The sequence below is a fragment of the Ptychodera flava genome, chromosome 7, assembly GCF_041260155.1.
Source record: "Ptychodera flava strain L36383 chromosome 7, AS_Pfla_20210202, whole genome shotgun sequence".
Classification (NCBI taxonomy): domain Eukaryota; kingdom Metazoa; phylum Hemichordata; class Enteropneusta; family Ptychoderidae; genus Ptychodera; species Ptychodera flava.
Window position 1 is genome coordinate 38,698,389 of NC_091934.1, and position 20,812 is coordinate 38,719,200.

The 20,812-nt window shown below is 37.4% G+C and overlaps 1 protein-coding gene across 2 annotated transcripts; it reads right to left on the reverse strand.

The window, feature by feature from the left end:
* Positions 1 to 2,198: 2,198 nt before the first annotated feature.
* Positions 2,199 to 20,362, reverse strand: LOC139137491 (tumor protein p63-regulated gene 1-like protein). Of its 2 annotated transcripts, XM_070705630.1 has the most exons (6): positions 20,021 to 20,354; positions 16,326 to 16,417; positions 6,896 to 7,072; positions 6,446 to 6,602; positions 4,929 to 5,003; positions 2,199 to 3,935 (listed from the first exon to the last, which is right to left on the reverse strand). In XM_070705630.1, the coding sequence occupies exons 1-6, from the start codon at positions 20,321 to 20,323 to the stop codon at positions 3,744 to 3,746; spliced, it is 996 nt and encodes a 331-aa protein (XP_070561731.1). In that variant the 5' UTR covers positions 20,324 to 20,354; the 3' UTR covers positions 2,199 to 3,743. The 2 variants fall into 2 exon arrangements, with proteins under 2 accessions (XP_070561731.1, XP_070561732.1); XM_070705631.1 differs by lacking the exon at positions 4,929 to 5,003 and having other exon boundaries at positions 20,021 to 20,362.
* Between the last annotated feature and the right edge of the window lie 450 nt (positions 20,363 to 20,812).

Below are 20,812 nucleotides of genomic sequence, written 5' to 3' on the forward strand. Positions count from 1 at the left end.
CTTCTACAGTTTGGCAAAAACTGACGATAAACTGAAAGATAGAATCATGTAGGGGCACTCCGCCATCTCTGATGGTATGGGTCTGGGTAATAATATTTCCATCGAGACAAGCAATGTGCCTTCTGACGCAGGATATTACAAGTAAATATCTCAGGATTTATTTATCCTCTCTCTCTCTCTCTCTCTCTCTCTCTCTCTCTCTCTATATATATATATATACACATTCATTAATTAAAGTCAAGTAGACCACTGCTGGATCATTTACAAAATGTGAACACTGTTCCCAGAAATTGACACATAGAATTCTGCTCAGCTTTAGTTGTTAACATGTGATATATATATATATATATATATATATATATATATATATATATATATATATATATATATATATATATATATATATATATATATATATATATATATATATTATATAAAACTCTGGTGTATGCACTGCCATGCAAAGCTGGCTTAAGGATGGAGGTCAGTTTTAAGTCTCCCAAAACTTTCAAGTCCCATCCTAACTCAAGAAACCTGCCATCCCTATTTCACAATGTGCAATCCAAACTGTACAACCCAACTGTAGCAGCAACAGACTCTGCTGAAAGAAGGAAACTAATAGAATCCATACATTGTTCCAGCCCCTTAGTACAGTCATGTGTGTGTGTGTGTATCTGTGTGTAAATGCACTGGACAGAAGATTAACACTACAGTCGAATTCAGTCCTCATAAAAATTGTCGATTCACAGGAGGACATTGCCAGCTTCTTTTGAGATGCTAATGTTGGCGTTTTCTAGAATTCTTAACAAAACTAACACAAAATTTGAAACACTGGTCTATGAGGGAGGGTTACAATCTCATTTGTCATTTGCTTTTTACTGTTAAAACTTTTTTCAACAAGTCATCGTTGATGACACAGTCCCCACTTGTTAATAGGTACTTTGATTACATGTCCTAAGAGGATAGAGTCCTCTTCATTAATTGAGACATGCCCAAGTTTTGGCTAAGGACACGAAAAAATTGTAACAAAATGGCTGCCATGCAGCCATATTGGATCATATCAAGAAACAAATTGACATACATATGTATGACATAGGTTAATGTCCTTGTACCAACTTTGAATAAAATCGGTTAAGATATGCCTTAGAGTATTATGGCCCTCGACAGGAAAAAATCGTAATAAAATGGCCGCAAGGCAGCCATATTGGATCGTATCACATAACAAATTGACATGCATATGTATGACATTAGTCAATCTCCTTGTACCAACTTGAATAAAATCCGTTGAAACATGTCTGAGTTATTGCTCTGTACATGAAAATATCGTAATAAAATGGCTGCCTAGCGGCCATATTGGATCGTATCACATAACAAATTGATGTACATACGTAAGACATAGGTCAATGTCCTTGTACCAACTTTGAATAAAATCGGTTAAAACATGTCTGAGTTATGGCACTGTATATGAAAATATTGTAATAAAATGGCCGCCTGGCGGCCATATTGGATCGTATCACAAAACAAATCGACATGCATATCTATGACATTGGTCAATGTCCTTGTACCAACTTTGAATAAAATCGGTTGAAACATGTCTGAGTTATGGCTCTGTACATGAAAAAATCGTAATAAAATGGCCGCCTGGCGGCCATATTGGATCGTATCACAAAACAAAATGACGGCATATCTATGACATTGGTCAATGTCCTTGTACCAACTTTGAATAAAATCGGTTGCAACATGTCTGAGATCGGCTCTGTACATGAAAAAATCGTAATAAAATGGCCGCCTGGCGGCCATATTGGATCGTATCACAAAACAAAATGACGTGCATATCTATGACATTGGTCAATGTCCTTGTACCAACTTTGAATAAAATCGGTTGAAACATGTCTGAGTTATGGCTCTGTACATGAAAAAATCGTAATAAAATGGCCGCCTGGCGGCCATATTGGATCGTATCACAAAACAAATTGACGTGCATCTGTATGACATATGAAGTAATCCTTGTACCAAGTTTGAATGAAATCGCTTCTTGCATCTCTGAGATATCTGCGTGAACGGACGGACGCACGCACACACGCACGCACGGACGCACACACGCACGGACATGACCAAACCTATAAGTCCCCCCGGACGGTGTCCGTGGGGACTAATAAAATGATATTAAAATTGGACAGACTCTGAAAACAGGAAAATGACATTATCTTAAAATGCTTTATTTCAAAAAATGGTGGACGTGGTTTACATATGACCAAGATTGAAACGTGGAACCCAACATCTTTTTGTAACATAGTCATAGTCATACATTTCTTAAGGAGAGTGTTAATGGTGGTTATAAAACACTGTCTCACAAGTACTGCTTGACAAATTGCACACAATTTCTATGCTTTCCAGAAATAAATATTACATCACAACATTTTAAAATAAATGTAAACAACACTGTACTTGAATGCAAAATCATGGTTTACCAGCTCAGTGGTCAATGTGAAGACTCATGTGACGGTCATGTGACTGACATGTGACAAGAATCCCTTGACAAGTGTCACAATCTGAACTTCCACATATCAAATTCCTATGTTATGTCAAAATTTCATTGATATATAGTACCCTATGATAGTGTCATGCATAATTTTTTAATTTATGCATACATAAATAAATAATGAAGTTTTTTCGCCACCTTAAAATTTCAAGTCATGAAAAGTTTTGAATAGTAAAGTGATGTCTACATTCACAGGGAAATGAAAGTTTAAAGGTCAAGGACCATCATTTGAAACAACGAATATTTCTGAACATGAACTACTTACTAGCTATCTAGCAATATGAACAGAACTTCAAACTCTGGCTAAAAACTGACATTGGGCTAAAAACTGACATTGATTGTCTGCAAGTTAAACAAGAAAAAATATAGAGAAGACACCTTTGAGGTAAAAATCTACAAAGATATGTTAATTTTGAACTTTGAACCTTAAACCCTAGTAAAACATTTCACCTCATTGGCTAGTCACAGCGTTGGAAAATATGCAAAGTAGAATTTTGAATTGTTTGTGACAAATTTTTGCCACTTCCTTAGATTTGTACTATTGATTCTTCTACAGAGGAAAAATAGGACAACAACCCTGTTGGGAGATTTTGCACCGATGCGATTGTCTGAAAATGTGATTATCAAATATACTTCTTCATTTGTTGATTGCTAAGCACCTCTGAACACTTTCAAACATACGGTAATACAAAGAGAACACTATGTTTCCCAATGTGTAACACGCTTTCTCACTGGCTAAAAGTTAGTTAACATTTGTTGAAATTTTAACAATCCGAAACTTTCATCTAATCTGGATGACTTTACGGCAAAAATATTACAGAATGGAAGAAAACAGCAAAGTTTATTTTGAAATGTACAATATTATACACACTGACTTGTTCATAGGGAGAATACATGCCTTACAGTTATTACATGCATATAATAATGAAAGTAGTTCTACAATGGGTTGTTGGTGAAAAGACTTTTTTTTTTTCAAAATTGCTACTAAACAGGTCAAAACTATATAAAGAAGATAACAAAGATAAAATACAGGCTTCATCTATATGTACACTTTTCTTCACAAAATACGCGGATACTGGGGTTAAAGATAAACTCCCTCTGGAAGTAGCACGGGGGTTGGGGGAGGAAAAATCGTGTTGGCTCAGGTACAATTGTAAATGACACCGGAGCACGCATGAATACACTTGTCTGGTGCCGGAAATCAGAAACTGATGCCACCCCGTTCCCTGGAAAACCCTAGATGACTCTGATTGTGGACCAGCGACGCAAAGCCCACGTAGTTGTCGATGAAGAGCGGTGCTTCCAGGACTGAGAGTGCTGTAGCGCCCTCAGAGCTCTTGCTTTCTTGTACGTTCTGAATGGCCTGAACGAACGCTGGCTTGAACGTGTCAATCTGCAAAGACGAAAAGTATAAAAATCTGAGTCAAGCACAAGCAACTTCATTACGGCATACACTTTGGCAGAAGGCATATTTCAGTCTTTCATAATTGCAGTCTGGCTGAACTGAAATATTTTCAGCAGTTAGCACCATACATGGGAAGGGAAGGGTGAATAGTGAATTCTGGTGTATGAGTTTGAGAGGGAAAAAGTATATTGTAAGTTTTTTCTTTGGGAGAAAAGTTACATGTACAACTACTGTTGTTGGATCGCACATTTAACTTTTTCATCACCACACTTTGGTTATTGTTTTCAATGGATGGGTTAGACCATCAAGTAGTTCAGAGGGGAGAATTTAAGTGTTGATTTATGATGTATTTATTTCTGGTGAGTATTCAAAAATTACACCATCGGCTGATGTCTTTTCCTGACGCAAAGCATTTTGTGACAGGTGGCAAGCAGGTCACTGTCACAGCAGTATTCGTATGTGATATGAAAATAGTCACGTTAGGATGTGACAGATATTATTACCGGAGTTTCCAAAACTACCGGTATTACGCTGATGTTCGCAGCCTTACAAAGAGCACTGTATTGTTTAAAACATTGCAACTGCAATTTTATCCTCTTTTATAGGAAAAATTAATGTTTTAGGCCGAATGTACTTCGGAGATATATATGAAGACAATAAAGTTTTATGATACTTCACTAGTATGCTCCTCGTGGGGCTCATTTTTGAGCTTATGGCGTAAATAATAAAGATTTTACTATCTTGTTTTCTGTTAAATTAATAGCTGATAAAGATTTTATTGAAAATTGGCCATTTTAAATTGTTTCTCCCTAATTTTTTATTGTTGATTTTGAAAGAGAACTTTCTGAAAGTGTCCTTGGGGAAAGTTTGAGCAAGAATTGAAATCTTTTGGTTTTGAAGTGCTTAGTTCTTTATCAAATCATGGCGGTAGTACATGTAAATGACGACATGGTAAGTGGTTTGGTATGATACTTCACATACCTCAAATATTGAACTGTGTTCTGTGTTCAGAGTGGAGTTACTCATGTCAAGTTGGATAGACTCAGCCTGAATAGACTGACAGAAAATAGAATAAAGGATCATTCGGGGAAGACATGGAGAGGCTCACATACATTGCATCAGCCAGTGTGCAACTTCTGGTGGTGACAAATACCAGCAATATAGTGTTGTACTGTTAAAGTGTGCATACTTCTACAGCGTGAAAAGCGTTTACGACCAAGGCATGGGCAACTGGAAATTAACAAGCCATGACTAGATGGACATGTTACGAAAGCCACAAACGTTTCATTTAATTTAAATGTGTTAACTCAATGGGAAAAAAATAAAGTTTTCCATTTTTGAAAAACTGAGATGGTGAACATTTTTTTCTCCAAGAGCTTTATAATGAGCCCCCAAAGTAGTAGATCAGAAAAGAATAGTAGCTATTTGAGAGTCCAAATATCTGTCCCAAGAGCACATTCTACCTTAACTCATACTGCCAAATTTTCGTCCAAGGGTTACGAAAAGGTGAAAGTGCCTGTACGATAACTGTGCAATGATCTGCTGGTATACAAGTATGCACATGGAAACTGTGCCAGTAACAAAACAGTACAAGAACATCTATTTACACCAGATACCACCACTTATACACCTAAACCTCACCAATATTTAACCAAATAACAATACCCTTTCCACCACAGTGCCATACGGGTTTATCGATGAATATCTGCAACACTGTGTATATTGCTATCTTAACCTTGAGTGATAAGTCAGACAGTTGACCACAAACACTGGGTAAAGTGATGGTGGAACTTAACCAGAAATGCATGACAGTGATGTGTATTGAAGGGGAACAGTAGAGTGAATTAAGCCGACTTTTATCCTGACCAGTGCTGTAAATAGTGGTGGCGCTCTAACAACGGTTTACACGGCTGTCATGCTGACTTTGCATAAGATATTAATATTTCTGCCTCATGTAATGTTTAGGTTCTTTCCAGTGAAAACTTAGATACACATCGTTTTTGCAAAATGATGACAAATGCCAAGCTACAAACATATTCCTTTGCATTATCACTTAATTTTGAATACAAGTACAGTCACTTCTTTGTTTTATGAAAATGTGAAATCACTGGAGTTTGTTTCTTTAATGTTAGAGTGCCAACAGGGCTTTATAGTGTGGCAAGCCTTTTGTTCAGTATCACCACTGCTTGGAGTGTGGTGAGCCGTTTTTGTATAGCGCCACCACAGCTAGGAGTGTGATAAACCTTTTGTATGGCGCCACCACTGCTGGGAGTGAAGAAAACATTTTGTATAGCATCACCAATCCTAGGAGTGTGGTAAACCTTACATATAGTGCAACAACTGCTAGAAGCGTGGTAAACCTTTGTATAGCCCAACCACTGCTAAAGATGCAGTAAACCTTTCGTATAGCGTCACAAAGCCACTGAAGAGCGCCACCACTGCTGGGAGTGTGGTAAGCCACTGAAGAGCGCCACCGCTGTTTGAAATGTGATTCTCACCTTGTAGCAGTCTGTGTCTCTGTCTTCCTTGAACTGTAATGGGTGACTTGTGAAAGTGATCCATGGAATTTGTTTACTCCAGGGATTCCACTTAGCCGCCACAGAGGGCTCCACACCTTTGTTCCAATAGGCACGTATGCCAGTACCATCTCGTGGACTATTCAACAAACAAGAAGTGAAAAACAATCAGTTAAAATGACTCTGTTCGTGAATTCGATACACAATGCAGGATATGACCAAAATTATTAGATCTCGGATTTTATACCTGCTTGCCTAAGTAATAAAAATATTATCAAAAGTTACAGCTATTAACCCTTTAAACAGAATGGGTCAAATAAACAAAGTTTGTTTGTTATATGCAAATACTCATGTAGCAAACACAGCTATTAACTATTTCAACAGAATGGCTTACATAAACAAAGTTTGTTTGTCAGATATGCAAATACTCACGTTGCGATTGTCTTGTCAGGGTATTCAAACAAGCCGTGGGTGACTTTATCGATGATTTTCAGCATAATTCGTTTGGATTCAATTAGCTTACAGGCTACAAAGTCATACTTTATTGAAAGCAACGAGTTGTCGTTGAGCAGTACCAGGCGTTCCTTCTCATTGTCCCAGTGATCAATTCTGCAAAGAACATCAAGAAGACGATTGGCTAAGCTGTGTCTTATGACATGGGCAACATTACAACCAAACAGACAAAGATGCAACCCAATGGATACAGTTACATGATATTTGGTTTACCACTAAACATCAGGCAGACTTGTAGTGTATTTGTATTCCTGACTTGTTCCCTATGAAGATAAATCTGTAGACAAATAGGTCGGACCTAAGAGTTTCAAGGCCTAAAATGATGACTTGGATGTGAAACACTTTTACTTAGCTCCCTGTCTACTGGACTGAAAGATCTGTTGTTTGAGGAATTCTCTACAATATGCTCCCTAGAAGGGGGTTGGGGTATGAAGCGCCCTCAAGTGACGGGTCTTTCAGTATACTTGTCTGCTTGAATCAAAATACAGACTGATATGTCACGTCACCTTGGCATTCCGAGATAATCTCAGGATTTGCTAGGCTCAACTACGTCATACCAATGGAAATCTCATTTCCATCAAAACACTATTGACAGTGCTATTTTCATCACTGCCCCATATCTCAGACGTCACGATGCCCGCCTGAGTCATGACTATGGATATGGCTTTCTGCCAAGAGCAGCCACTGAGGGTGCAATTTCTTTTACCACCTGAACCTGCTCACCCCTGACTCCCTGTCAACAGATCCACACTCGCCATTTATAATAATGGGTCTGGGCCAAACCATGGTGATGAAAAGGTTAAAAGCTTAAATGGACTTGTCAACACAAATATTTACCTGATACTCAAACTGGCATTGATCAAATGCCTGTCAACATAGCTGGTACCAATGAATGTTCTAACTTCTAAAGTAGGAATATTTACCAAAATGCAACTATCATCCCCTGTGGGAAATTAATTACAGGTCAAAAGCCATAACACTCACAAAGATTTGTAAACCTGTCATCACATATGAAAAACACACATCAAAAATACTTGAAAAAAAAAATTTGGCAGAAATGTAGTGATTCGATAGAAAAAAAAAGCATAGAGATAAACATAGTGATAGAGGTACAAGTAATTTTGACAAAACATCACATGACAAATTCAGCTTAAAGTCCTGAAGGAAAAAAGAAAGATTCAAATTATTTGTCATGAGGATTTTTACTTTTGTGAGTGGAAAGAATTTCAGCCTTTTGATTGATTTTATCTTCTGTATCCCAGCTGCACAACGTTTAACAGCTGAAGTTAATGGTATTCTCATTTTTTTTTTGTGATCTGTATTCCAAAAGGTGGCCGTATTTGAACCTGTTCCATTATTCATAACAAATAACTATCATACATATTAAATGCAAATATCGGTTTGACCTGGTGTGACCTCAATTCCCACAGGTGTACACACTACGTGGCCATTAACAGACCAGCTTATATTATCGAGATTTGAAGTCGCGAGGTTAACTTTTACAACTTGATATGTTATCGTAATAAGAAACTGCACTATACACAGTCCTATGACCCATGGAACTGTGATCTATGCGTTTGTTCATGTCAGATTTGATGTCAATAGTTTCCGTGTCCTCAGTTTCACCTTCTGTTATTCAGTGGTGAAACTTTAAACTATAAATACAGATCCACAAACAATGGATCTATGTTGGGATCTGGTGCATTTTTTCAACTGATGTTTTGTTTGCCTTATCCCTCTCAAAGCCATTGGGATCTCCAAAACAAATAAGACACCCTAGGCAATTTCTTATCATGCAGTATCCCCTAGCATCGGTTTGCAATACAGCTCTGTTCTTCAAAATACTGTAAGACTCTATGAGTGAGAAATGCATGAGGTGAATATGAAACTCATTTGTTGTAAACCGAGAGGTCATTCATCTTGATTTGTCCGTGTTTTCAAAATGTAATTGAATACTAATATAAACGTTATCCATAAAGTAGTATCTGACGATTGAGTTCATGAGAGATATACATGTATCAGCTGCTATCTCATGGCTGACAAGATTTTGTAGTAGCTCACCAGTCATACACTGCTGGGTTCATTACTAATGAAGCCAGTTCTGAAGAAAGTAGTGCTGACCTTTGATAGCTGCATTGGTGCTTGTTTTGTTTGAGCTAATTGGATTGGAAGAGATTATTGTCTTCTCGAATCAAAATGCAGACTGTAATGAATGATGGCTGTTGCATTCTGTGGTAATATGGGGACTTTAATATAAGGCCCGTGAAAATTGTAGCAATGACCATGAATTTCTGCAAAAAACACCACACAGACAGGGCGGCATTTTCATCAAAAACTCAAAATTTCATTCAACCTGCCCATTTAATCCATATCCAGGTTGACATTGACCTAACACTGTACAGGATGAATGTTTTAAAATAAGGAAAATTTAGCTCAACAATACTGTGGTGTCCTATAGGAATTTAATTACTGGTCTGGAGTCTAACACAAGTCGTGCAACATCAAGATACTTGGGAACTGGAAACCAGTGACTGAGAAGGCCTATGAACAAAACTCGGAATGAGTTCTGTGGAAGATTCTCTCTTTAATGACTGCCTTATAAAATAATGCACATATGCAATAAGTTTACTCTAAGCCACTTATTTCAACAGTTTGATTTCCCCATCAATAAATGGAAAAATAATGAAAACAAGTAATGGTGTTTTGCTGAAAGTTAATTAGAGATTAAAGGTCAAATGCCAAATGATTTGCAAACAAATTAGATCCAAAAGTACATTTCTTTCCAGTTCTTGAATTACGAACATTTTTCAAACTTTACTTTCCGTTTCCTCATTTTTCTATTTTTCCTAGTGACTGCAGCCTGACTTTAACTAAAACTGATGTTGTGTATACTTAACTGACAGCAAAAGGCTTTCTCTTCTGTTTCAGCATTTTTGGGATATGAAGAAAAAATAGTTCCCAACTTCAAGTCTCAAAATTTTAGTAATATGGTAGTATCTATGTGTATTAGATGAATGTTTGGGAATGCCAAAGTGATTATTTTGTTCAACACACCAATGAAAAATGAAGGGAAAAAAATATACAATGATAATGTTTGAATAGAAGTGATGCTCATGGCCGGACACAATATACCTTTTGGGTATTTATTGCTGATTAAGAAACTGAGAAACAAATTTGTAGGATAGATCTGACCACTACCATACTAGGAAATTGCTGTTCGACACACAGAAGATGTATTCAAGTACAGAAGATGTAATTTTGGGTACATTTTCAGTTATGTTTTGTTCTATTCGTAAAACATTTTCTCCTTCTTCTGTCAAAATACAATGTGCTCAGTTGATCAACACAGCATGGATGTTAGTGTCGACAACAGAAATTATGGTCCAGCCTAGAATTCATTTGTCAACAATAACATTACATATAATGCAGTATGTTGGCAAGGGAGATGTTTGTATTTTGGGGGGAAAACACTTGTTTTCTAGAACAGAAAAAGCAAAAACATTTAAAGTTATAGCTCATTCAATAATACATACATATAACAGCACAGACCATGGCATTAGAGTCTAAAGAGTCTACTATTAGAGGTAGCTATATTTACTGTATCTGGAGCTCAAGTATGCAAATGCAATTTGTACATTTAAGCATTTACTGAACTTCTTGAATGTAATGGAGATTAGAATATCAACAGCTTTTCTCAAAAGGGCATGTAGATGCACTGTGCTAATGTTTACAAAAGGGCATCTATTACAAAGAGATGTTTGATACTGAAGTTCATCAACAAACAACAAACACAATGTCAGATTAGATTAGTATATCAGTTACAGTAAACAGAATTAGCTGATTACTAATCATATATCCAGATTTCTCTCCTAATCATTTTTACTCTATCTACAGCACTCTAGTTTGTTGAAGATTACAATTGAGAGGTTTAAAATGAAATGGGTTGACTGTGATCATTTTCAGCATTTACACTGACTGTCAAACATAAATGTGTATCACTGACCCTTCTATCTCTCTCAGTCGTTTTTAGCCGTCTTGTCAAAAACTGGGTACAAAAACAACATTGTGATCAAAGAATACTGAAAATCTCTCGGTCCCTTGGGCAAGATTTTCCATGTGTTTGTCTACATGTATATGTATGTATGTCTGGGTTTGCATGTCTGCATGTCTCTATAATCAATGTCATCAGGGCTGCACACCTGTGAGTCTATCTAGGTTTTGATGTCTGCATATGCTACGAAATGCATTGCTTTGTGCACAGTTACTCCCTCCCCTCCCCTCTGTCTCCCCCCCACCCCCGCTATCATAAATCACCTCTGAAAAATCTCCCTGTAAAATCATCAGTATTCTTCATTCAGTGACAATGAATGAGTTCATTCATGAAATCACCACATCAACCCTGCTCACCTTAGCATATTGTCTTTTTTTTTCACTCAAACCGCAGACACTGAAACCTAGCGGATGACTCAAAGCTCTTAATAGTTAGAGGAGGTGTCAAGTGGGGCTCTGGGGGGTTTCTGACATTACACGTTGCACTGTACCGATATTGCCAATTGGCATGGCAAGTATTGAAATGGAACTATGTCATCAACCCGAAATAATTGAGACACAAGAAATAATTTAATCATCATAGGAATGATATAAGACCAGCTGAGTTGTACTTGGGAGTTGAACATACAATTTATAAATGCATGGAGGAATATTTTCCATGTCCTAATTTATATTCTGTGCACGTTGATCACATAACTGCTACCAAAGGGCACTTTTTATTAAATTTTCTGTGCTTTTTTGCGTGCCTGGTAAATCTAATAAAACAGAACAGACATAGTGGCTATATAGTCAGATGTGTCTTTCTTCTGGTAGTATGCAAACTTGAAATCAGTGAGTGCTTTGCTTGTAGAGTGCAATCAATGAAATATATATCTAATTGCCTGTATAAACCCTGTCAGTGTAATAGTTTTGAACTGGGCCCTATTGTTTTCCTGTGGTGGTTGGGTCTATTCACTGCATGATGGGGGTGCAATCATGCATATAGGTAAATTTCACATTTGTCATTTTTTCTGATATTTATGCATAATGATATACGATATTCCGTACTGTTCAAAGTTCAAGCCAAACTGTGTGCTTGTACCGCTTGAGTCTGAAAAGTTGAACTGTACTCCAGTAATACAAACACGGAGTTGTGTAGTAGTCTGGTACATGATAATCTAAAATGATGATAAACTGCTTCAGGGAATGTTTGCTCAATTCTGACCTGTACAGCACATTCCAACAGCACTAAGCTTCAATGCAAATTTATAGAAGAGTGTACATGGATTCATGTCACTGTACACACAGACAGATGAATCTCACACAAACAACACATCACAAACACACTGCTGAAACAAAACAAATGTTATCTACTTGTTATTTTCTTTCCAGTATGAAAAGTAAATTTGTGTTGTTTTCACTGAAAACACTATCACGGCTTATATATTAATTCATTATGGTGCCAAGTCAGGGTAAGATTGAAAAAAATGACTTAAAATACGGAACACTAAGTTGATAATAATGGACATGGCTCACATTTGCGGTACTTTGGCTTCAACGAGATTCCATAAATTTCTGCTGAAGCTAATTTTCATGTAATCATTATGAAACCATCATGCCTGTAGCACTGTTAATTGACAATATTTTAATCAATTAAGTCGTAATTTTCAAAACACTCAAGGGCTGAAAACCTTTCAAGGGACAATGGTTAATGACTATTGATGATATCTTCATTATTTCTGCTCCGAAAGACATGCAGACTTTTTCTTTTTTACATTTTACCTCAACTACTGTATGTTGAAATCCAAAAAGCATTACCCATGCAAACACAATTGTACACAATACATCTTATTACTGCTGACAGGAAAAATTCTAACCCACACTGAAATTTTGTCATCTACAATAACAAATTGGACATTTAACACATATATGTGTTGACAAGTCCAACTGTCTGCAGCAGGTATTTCCATACAATTTTAGAGTAGAACCAAAAACCAGTATTTTACAAAAGAACAAAAATTCTGGAAAATATGTCAAAAGGTACAGCTATTGGAGCTACAACGAGATTGTGGTTGAGCAGCAGAGCTATCACTGTCTTAACAAAGTGTAATGTTTTGCATATCATTAACCCTTTCGGGCTGGATTCCCTATAAACTGGAGAATTTTGGTATGTTTCCAGATAGAAAGGCCTCAGAGGATTAGATTCCTCATCATTTAAATTGCAAATATTCAAATTTGCTAAATATGGAAGAGAGTAAAAGGCAAAGTAAAAGAATTTTCAGACTTCTTATCAGCTAAAGAGAATGTGTAGTAGAACCTATTCTCTTTGTAACGTTTTAATATATTCATCTTGAGAAAGACTTTTATCCCCTCAATGGTGATGTGAAAACACTCCATCAATCGACATACAGAGAGTGCTTTTCACGGAACAAACACTGTAGAGTGCTTGTTACAAGTACAGCACACTGAACAGTAGCGTGAAGTTCACACTTTCACTCAACAGAGCTGAATATATTTCCCCACAACATAGTCTACTGCAGTGTTCATCGGAAATAACCAAGGAAATGAAAACCCAGCATTTGCAAGTAGTTTTTCTTTTTAAACCCTTTCACAAGCATAGTTTGGCCCAAACCTATCGTTATCAAATAGTGATTGTGGACCTGGTTACATTTGATGAACGTACACTACCTTCAATCCTCAAAAACAAGCAGTCTACAGAACATACAGAGCACAGTCCTGTAGACATATACCTTAGAAGTACATCATCATGTACCGGCAGAATTTAAAGAGGCACTCCCACTTGGTAACATTTTTAAAACACATTTTTCTAATGCCAACGGTCGATATTTGACGTGGCGACTCCGCGCAGATTGCGAGATATCGATAAAAACATGTCATTTCCTGAGCGTATTTTTCACATCCCGAAGTTTTACGATCGTTTCTGGTTATGACCCGAAATCCCCCGAAAGTGTGTTGTTGTGCTGATTGACGATATTCTAAGGAGTCCAAAAATGTTCGAATGACGCAATTAATTTACCTCCTACTGCGTGACTTTATATACATCATTATCAATGCCTTTACCTCTGGTAATTCTTTTTTAAAACTTCTCCTTAGTTTTTGTCGTTTTCATCATTCTCAATCAGTTGTATTAAATGATATCAGTTTTTACGTGTAAAATATTAGTTGCCTTTTACGTGTAAAATATTAGTTGCCTCTGATGACTACACTTTGTCGTCTGCCACACAGTTACGCGTGGTTCGATACATAGCTGCCGCCGCGTGTGGTATGCGCGCATACCACGCGGCGGCCACTATGCATACTATGTATCAACCGCACCTATCTGTGCTAGTCACCGATGCGAATTCTGGTGGAATCAGCAAACTTTGTTTTTCGTTTTTTTGCTGAGTCAGTAGTGCCGAGTCAGTAGGACTCGGCTTTCTCCCATGGGACATGACCGCTCACCAACGCGAGTGGTACTGCTGTGGCGTACAGCAGCGTCAGCGTAGACTCGTACTCCATAGCTTAGTTGACAATGACCCCAGTGCCGTACGTTCTATGTTCGGAAGCTGAATTCAGGTGGGCCACCGAATTCAAACTTTTTGAGGACATGTTTTTATTGATATCTCGCGATCCGCGCGCAGCATCGCCATGTCAAATATCGACTGTTGGCATTAAAAAAATGTGTTTTAAAAATGTTACCAAGTGAGAGTGCCTCTTTAAGCTTCGTATGAGTGAGTGTATTTCCATTCATAAACATCTTTCTTCTGTCCTAAAAATTTTGACTTCTTGTTGTTGTTGTAAAATTGGCTTTGAAAGCAATCTATCCATTGATGTTTATGATACATTTATGGTGTTTTTTTTGTGTCCCAATAATTTATTTGAGTGCTTCCTCATGTTACCTGTGCAATAAATATTTCAATCATTTGATGTTTCAACAGAACAGGAGTTCACCATAGTGGTGTGGATGGAAGATATACAGTCACATGAATTTCTGAAAGGGTTGTAATTCTGAGCAAAATTCTAGATATTCTGAATGGTGGTGAATTTCAAGCAATATGATATGTGTACATTATACAGGCACAGAGCAATGCAGTTGGGGGTAATCGTCATTATCTTTTGTGTTAATGCCAGCCAGGGGATACATAATTTATGAGTGTCATATTTTCTCTAATTAGTCTATATGTTTAGGTTGGTATGGCACGTCCCTACCTACACTATACCACCCTAATATTCCTGCTAATGGGTTCAACCTGACTACAACGAGCAATAAGGTTCGACTAAATAGTATCAGTGACAGGGTAGCTTCAACTACATAGTACTGGTGACAGGGTTAAAATTTCCACTTTGGATACGAGCCGTGATTGGTTTCCCAGACACATCCGAGGCACCAGTTATTGTCAACCACGCATCTGATGCATTGCACGTAATCACAGTCCAGTCAACATATTATTATGCTACATGGAAATTTAACGTGAACTGACCACATGCATAGCACCACCAGCTGTGCCAAACTCTCTATCCATGAATTTGGCACGATGGTTCAATATGTGACACTCTTCAGCCGTGACTGGAATTAATGAATGCTAATGTGTGCGATAACGTCAACCACTATCGGTGATTATCAGAAATGGTGTTTGTCTTCTTTTTTCATTAGTTTCCCTTCTCCAATTTCAAAATTGAAGTTTCACTTCCTGCATCTGTCATATTGCTTCACTGATATCAAGACATATACAAAATTTTCTGCATGTGTAAACAAATGTGTTTTAACTTTCCATCAACTTTGACTTGGTCAAGCCCCTTTTGACCCTTTGCCAGCCAGACAGTATCACTTCCCCATCTGCCAAGTCAGTAATAAACAGTATTTAGCTGAAAGCACATGTATTTGCACCCACCTGGCTTGGTCTGAAATAGCAGCTTCAAATACCAACTAAAGCTGCTACAACATACCAAGCCAAGTGGGTGACAATCCCGGGGTGACAATACATATGGTTTTAGCTCAATACCGCTTTTTACTGAATTGGCAGATGGGGAAGTGATACTGTCTGGCAGGAAAAGGGTTTAGACAGGGTTTGAACAGATAAGTGCCCTTTACTGTTCAATGGTTCTACTACTTCGGAATAAAAAGGAAGAGATGAGTTCTACAGACTCAGTATACGTGAAAGATCACATGATGGCGGTACAAACAAACCCATGTGTGCAAGTGCGTATGGAAATACACATACTTCTATGTGCGTTTGCACACATGAGCTTGCTTGTACCGTGGTGCATTAGAATTCCAGGTTTAACCTTTTGAATCACAGAAAAAGTAAAGTATACTTACTCTGTAAGTAACCATACACCTCTGATTTCACCATCAACATCCTGCTTGATAACAGGCTTACACTCATTAACAGCAGCTTCTATGGCCCCCGGCTGCAACAGGACAGAAAATGTACACACATTAGCTTGCGGGGAAGCAACGCAAACGTAACAAAGTTGATAGTTTTCTGAAATTTTTGACCCAAGACAAGTTGGTCAAAAGGGGAAAAATAAAATAAACCGAAACCTTTACAAAAATTATATCAAAGTCACAATTTTATGACAGAAGCTGACTATCTGACGTGGGAGCACACAGGTAAAAAATTCAAGGTCTGTAAAAATTTCATTGAAACAGGAAACATCGTCGTAATATGAGGTTTTACCCTTTGAGGGCTGTAATTTTCCCACCACAATTTCATTGCAACATTTTTTGATAATTTTGGACCAAATGGACATAACATTTCATTGGCTAGAGTTTTTTATCAAAATTTTGGCAAAAATCTGTAAAAAATTGACTAGGTATATTTTGTGAAGGTAACAAAATGGCGCTCAGTGGGTTAAGTGGCTGTATAGAAATATACTGTAAACAACCGTCACTTCATATCACTATACGTGCTATGATAAACTTAGAATAATCTCAGCTGGTCAAAAAAGAGGACTATAGCAAACATTAAGGAGCACTGATATCTATACATGTTTGGGTACTGCTAGCCTTTTGAACCGAGCGTATCTTGTTAAACATTTCCATGGATGTCATAGACTTGAAGAGATAAATTTATACTGCTTGTGATGGGGTTTATTGCACTGTTACAGTACAGTGGAAGAGAATCTCATTTCTCATTTAGGCTATTTCAATATTCCTGGTAAAGGACCGCCACTACTTCAATTGGATGGTATTTTTCAGATTGAAACCTATGTGTTTACTGATAATATTTTTGTTTTGTTTGTCAAACACAGTTTCTTACCTACTCTTACGCTAACATTCAAATGCCAAGTGTTCAATATGGCGATAGAGCAGGTATCAAATATTCAGTTTTGTCATTGATAACTGAATTCTAGTCCAGCCAGAACTCACTTATCAACAATGCATTGTGTTGGTAATATTTCAATATGCAATACCAGTGTTATATTTCAATATGCAATGACAAGAAAATTGTACTTTTTTTTCAATGGAACAAAATGATGAAAATATATGTATCAAAACTTAATACTATTTTTCTTTTCTTTCTACAACAACAATACTGACATATTTATAGATATATTGTCATAATGAAAGTAAAACACATTTTCATGATAGTTTGTGTCAGGTAATTGCTAGCCCAAACCAGACATTGTTGGTCAGTGTTGCTTGAATTTTACATGACAAATTATGCAGGTAGAAACAAAGCAATGTGTGAATTAATATGATCAACTTTGTGAAGTCAATCTATGTGCATCTGAATCAAGAATATGGTATCACTAACAAAAAAAGTTTCAATTTTCCCCCTTCTGACATTTTCATGAAAATTCTCTCCGAGCTGTTGTTTGCATGCCTTGATGGCACTACCAGTACAAGCTGTTTTGTGGTACAATGTATTCTAATCTGTAATCTGTCCATGACGATAGTTCCCTGATGCAATTAATCTGTTCTGAATAACATTCCCCATATCTGTTGTCATGAGGCTAATAGTGTAGCTAACATTCAAAATTCAACTGAATTTTTGATGGCTCTTTGCTCTTTGCCTGCGGCATTTAAAAGAATATGACAGACTAAAGTTAAAACAATATTAGTAAAAGCTATTACGATGTTCCAAAAATAAACATCACTTGAATTCTCAGACTGTGTTGATGGATGTTAAAGGGAAGACTTATCACATCAAAACGAAGTCGTCGGAAATAGTTTGAACTGCAAGTCCTGTGAGTGTTGAACATACTAGTTTCAAATAAATTCACCGGTAATTATCAACTAGAACTCTCTGGGAGATCTAAGGAGTTAAATTTCCATTACATAATTCTTACAATTGTGATACAGTTAAAAACCTTAATCATAAATGATGCAAATCAGGTTCAGTAATCATTTATTTAAAATAAGATTTTAGCCCAAAGTTCACTCCAGGATCTGCTGTGGTAAGATTCCGTTTTGATTTTCTGGACAATACACAGACAAAAGTATGTGTTCACGGCCTTTCAACAAATCTTTTACAATCATCAATGTTAGCGCCCTTCAAACATGTTTCAACAAATCTAAGGGCTTAACAACGGTGAAGTTATGGAGTCTTTATTATACTTTGGCTGTTTCAACTCTGTTGACTGGCTCCACTTGTGGAAATGACTCAGAGTTAAAGTAAACATTCGATGCGATAGTGGTTGTAGTGTGTACGTTTGTAACATTCATGTGACTATGCTGTAATGCAAATAACTGAGACACTATGCTTTTGAACTTTTGCTCTGTGACTTTCTGAGCAATATGCATCTAGATAGGAGTAAAAACACTGACCCATCGTCCCTCCACCCAGGGAGGGACGGTGACTGACCTAATGACAGGAGAGAGCAAGACGCCTGTGAAAAGGCACCAGTAATATGTATGATCTGATATAAGCAAACGAAAGGACAATAAATGCAAAAATTCAGAAAGAACAATAGGCTGAGCAGCTGAACAGGAAGACATTAATTGCATGATGAGAGAACTGACATTTGGTAATTATACCTTGATTATTTTAGTCTTTGCTGGACTGCTATTGTGATACAAACATTGCCATGAAAATGAAACCCTTAAAAATTAGAACAAAATACAAACTCCTGGAGTTTTGCCATGACCTGACCGACCTGTTTAATCAGACTCAAGAATCGATAAAAGAATTCTTTGCACGCAATTGATTTCAACCGACGACACAACAAAACTCAAATCAGCCCCTTCGTGTAAATGTCCTTGCGCTGTATATTTATTATGCAAAGATAAAATAGAACAAATATGGGCCAGCGTTCTGTTGACCTCTGACGTCACAACCGCTAATTTAGGGCTTCTGTTGTTTCAAGACTGCATTGTCCGCGACATTTTTATGGGCAGTTTTGTTTACTTTTCACGACAGTTTATATAGTATACACAAAAGCAAACATTATATTGTCGAGTTAAATCATTTCCTTCTATTTAGTCCTACGCCACATGCATAAGGTATCAAATTTTGATTAGTTGTAAATAAGTCTTCGTTTCCTGCAGAACATAGCTCGGACTTTAAAATGTTACTTTTTATCGGTAGTAGTATGACGTCATTACAAGCATATCCCACAGAGCTCGGGAATGGGTCAATACTAAACGTCAAAGATATTTGCTCGAAAATCAATAAATTGCAAGATAACAGAGACCTCATATGCCAAATGGTGACAGACTGGATAACAAAGGACGGAATACATTTTGAATTTTGTACATATTTTCGATAATAATGTGCACAGACGAGACATAATCGGTCTCACCTGAAACACGCGTACGGTTGAACTCAATTTGACCCTGTGCCTAGTTCCGCCATAATAACTTCAATTTTCCATTCAATGGATGTTTCAACATTTAAAAAAAAAACAAAAAAACTTCGCCACACATACGAAGTGGCTTTCGCACAGTGGTGTTCAAAAAATCAATGAATGTACAGCCTTCTCTGTGTGGATGCGAGAACCATTTTTAGGTACACAAACGAGAGTCGTTGCTGTGTACATATGACCTGGGAAGTACGGTATGTGGCTTACCCTGTACGCGAAGAACTGTTTCTGCTGATGTTTGGACATGGGTGCACTTTGCGGTCTGCCAAGATTCGGCACCGTCGGAGGCGTTCCCGTCCCTTGCTGTGGCGCAGCGCTCTCCATGTTTACCGTGCTGTCTGTATTCATTCTAATTTCGGAAGAATCCGTGCGAACGCTGAGCCTCGAAGTCTTGAAATGGACCTCAGGAATTGTTCTGTCGTCGAGATTTTCTTCAGCGTCTTGAGGGCTGTATTTGGTTGCCTGCCTATCTGCGTCTATCACTAATTCGGCGGGGTTGTCCTCAGCCATCTTTATATCACGTGAAATGGATGACGTCACTTTATTGGATATATGCCGTAGGTGGCGCAGTATATTAGGAGTACGGTATAGGCATGTATTGGTGCGAAGCGATTAACCTGTTGCCATATCTGATATAAATACCGTCGAATATCACTTTTTTTATTATTTCTAAGTATTCTCTTATAATATTTGAATGGTTCAAGCTATTTCTTCATAAATTATCTGTTCATGTGCGAATTTTCTTTGAAAGTTTGTTTTAAGGAAAACTGGAAGTGTAAGCATCATGATGACATTGAGTCATCGCGGAACAGGACAAAAAGTCAACATCAACTGATCTTGGTGGGTGATACATAGATCTTTACACAGGCCTGTGCAACGTTCAAAAAATGTGCCACGTCACAATTGTGATTCTTTCTCATCAGTGTAATCATCGTCATTGACCAAAATGCGCGTTAACCAATAACAACGATTACATAGTAACATAGCATCAAATAAGCT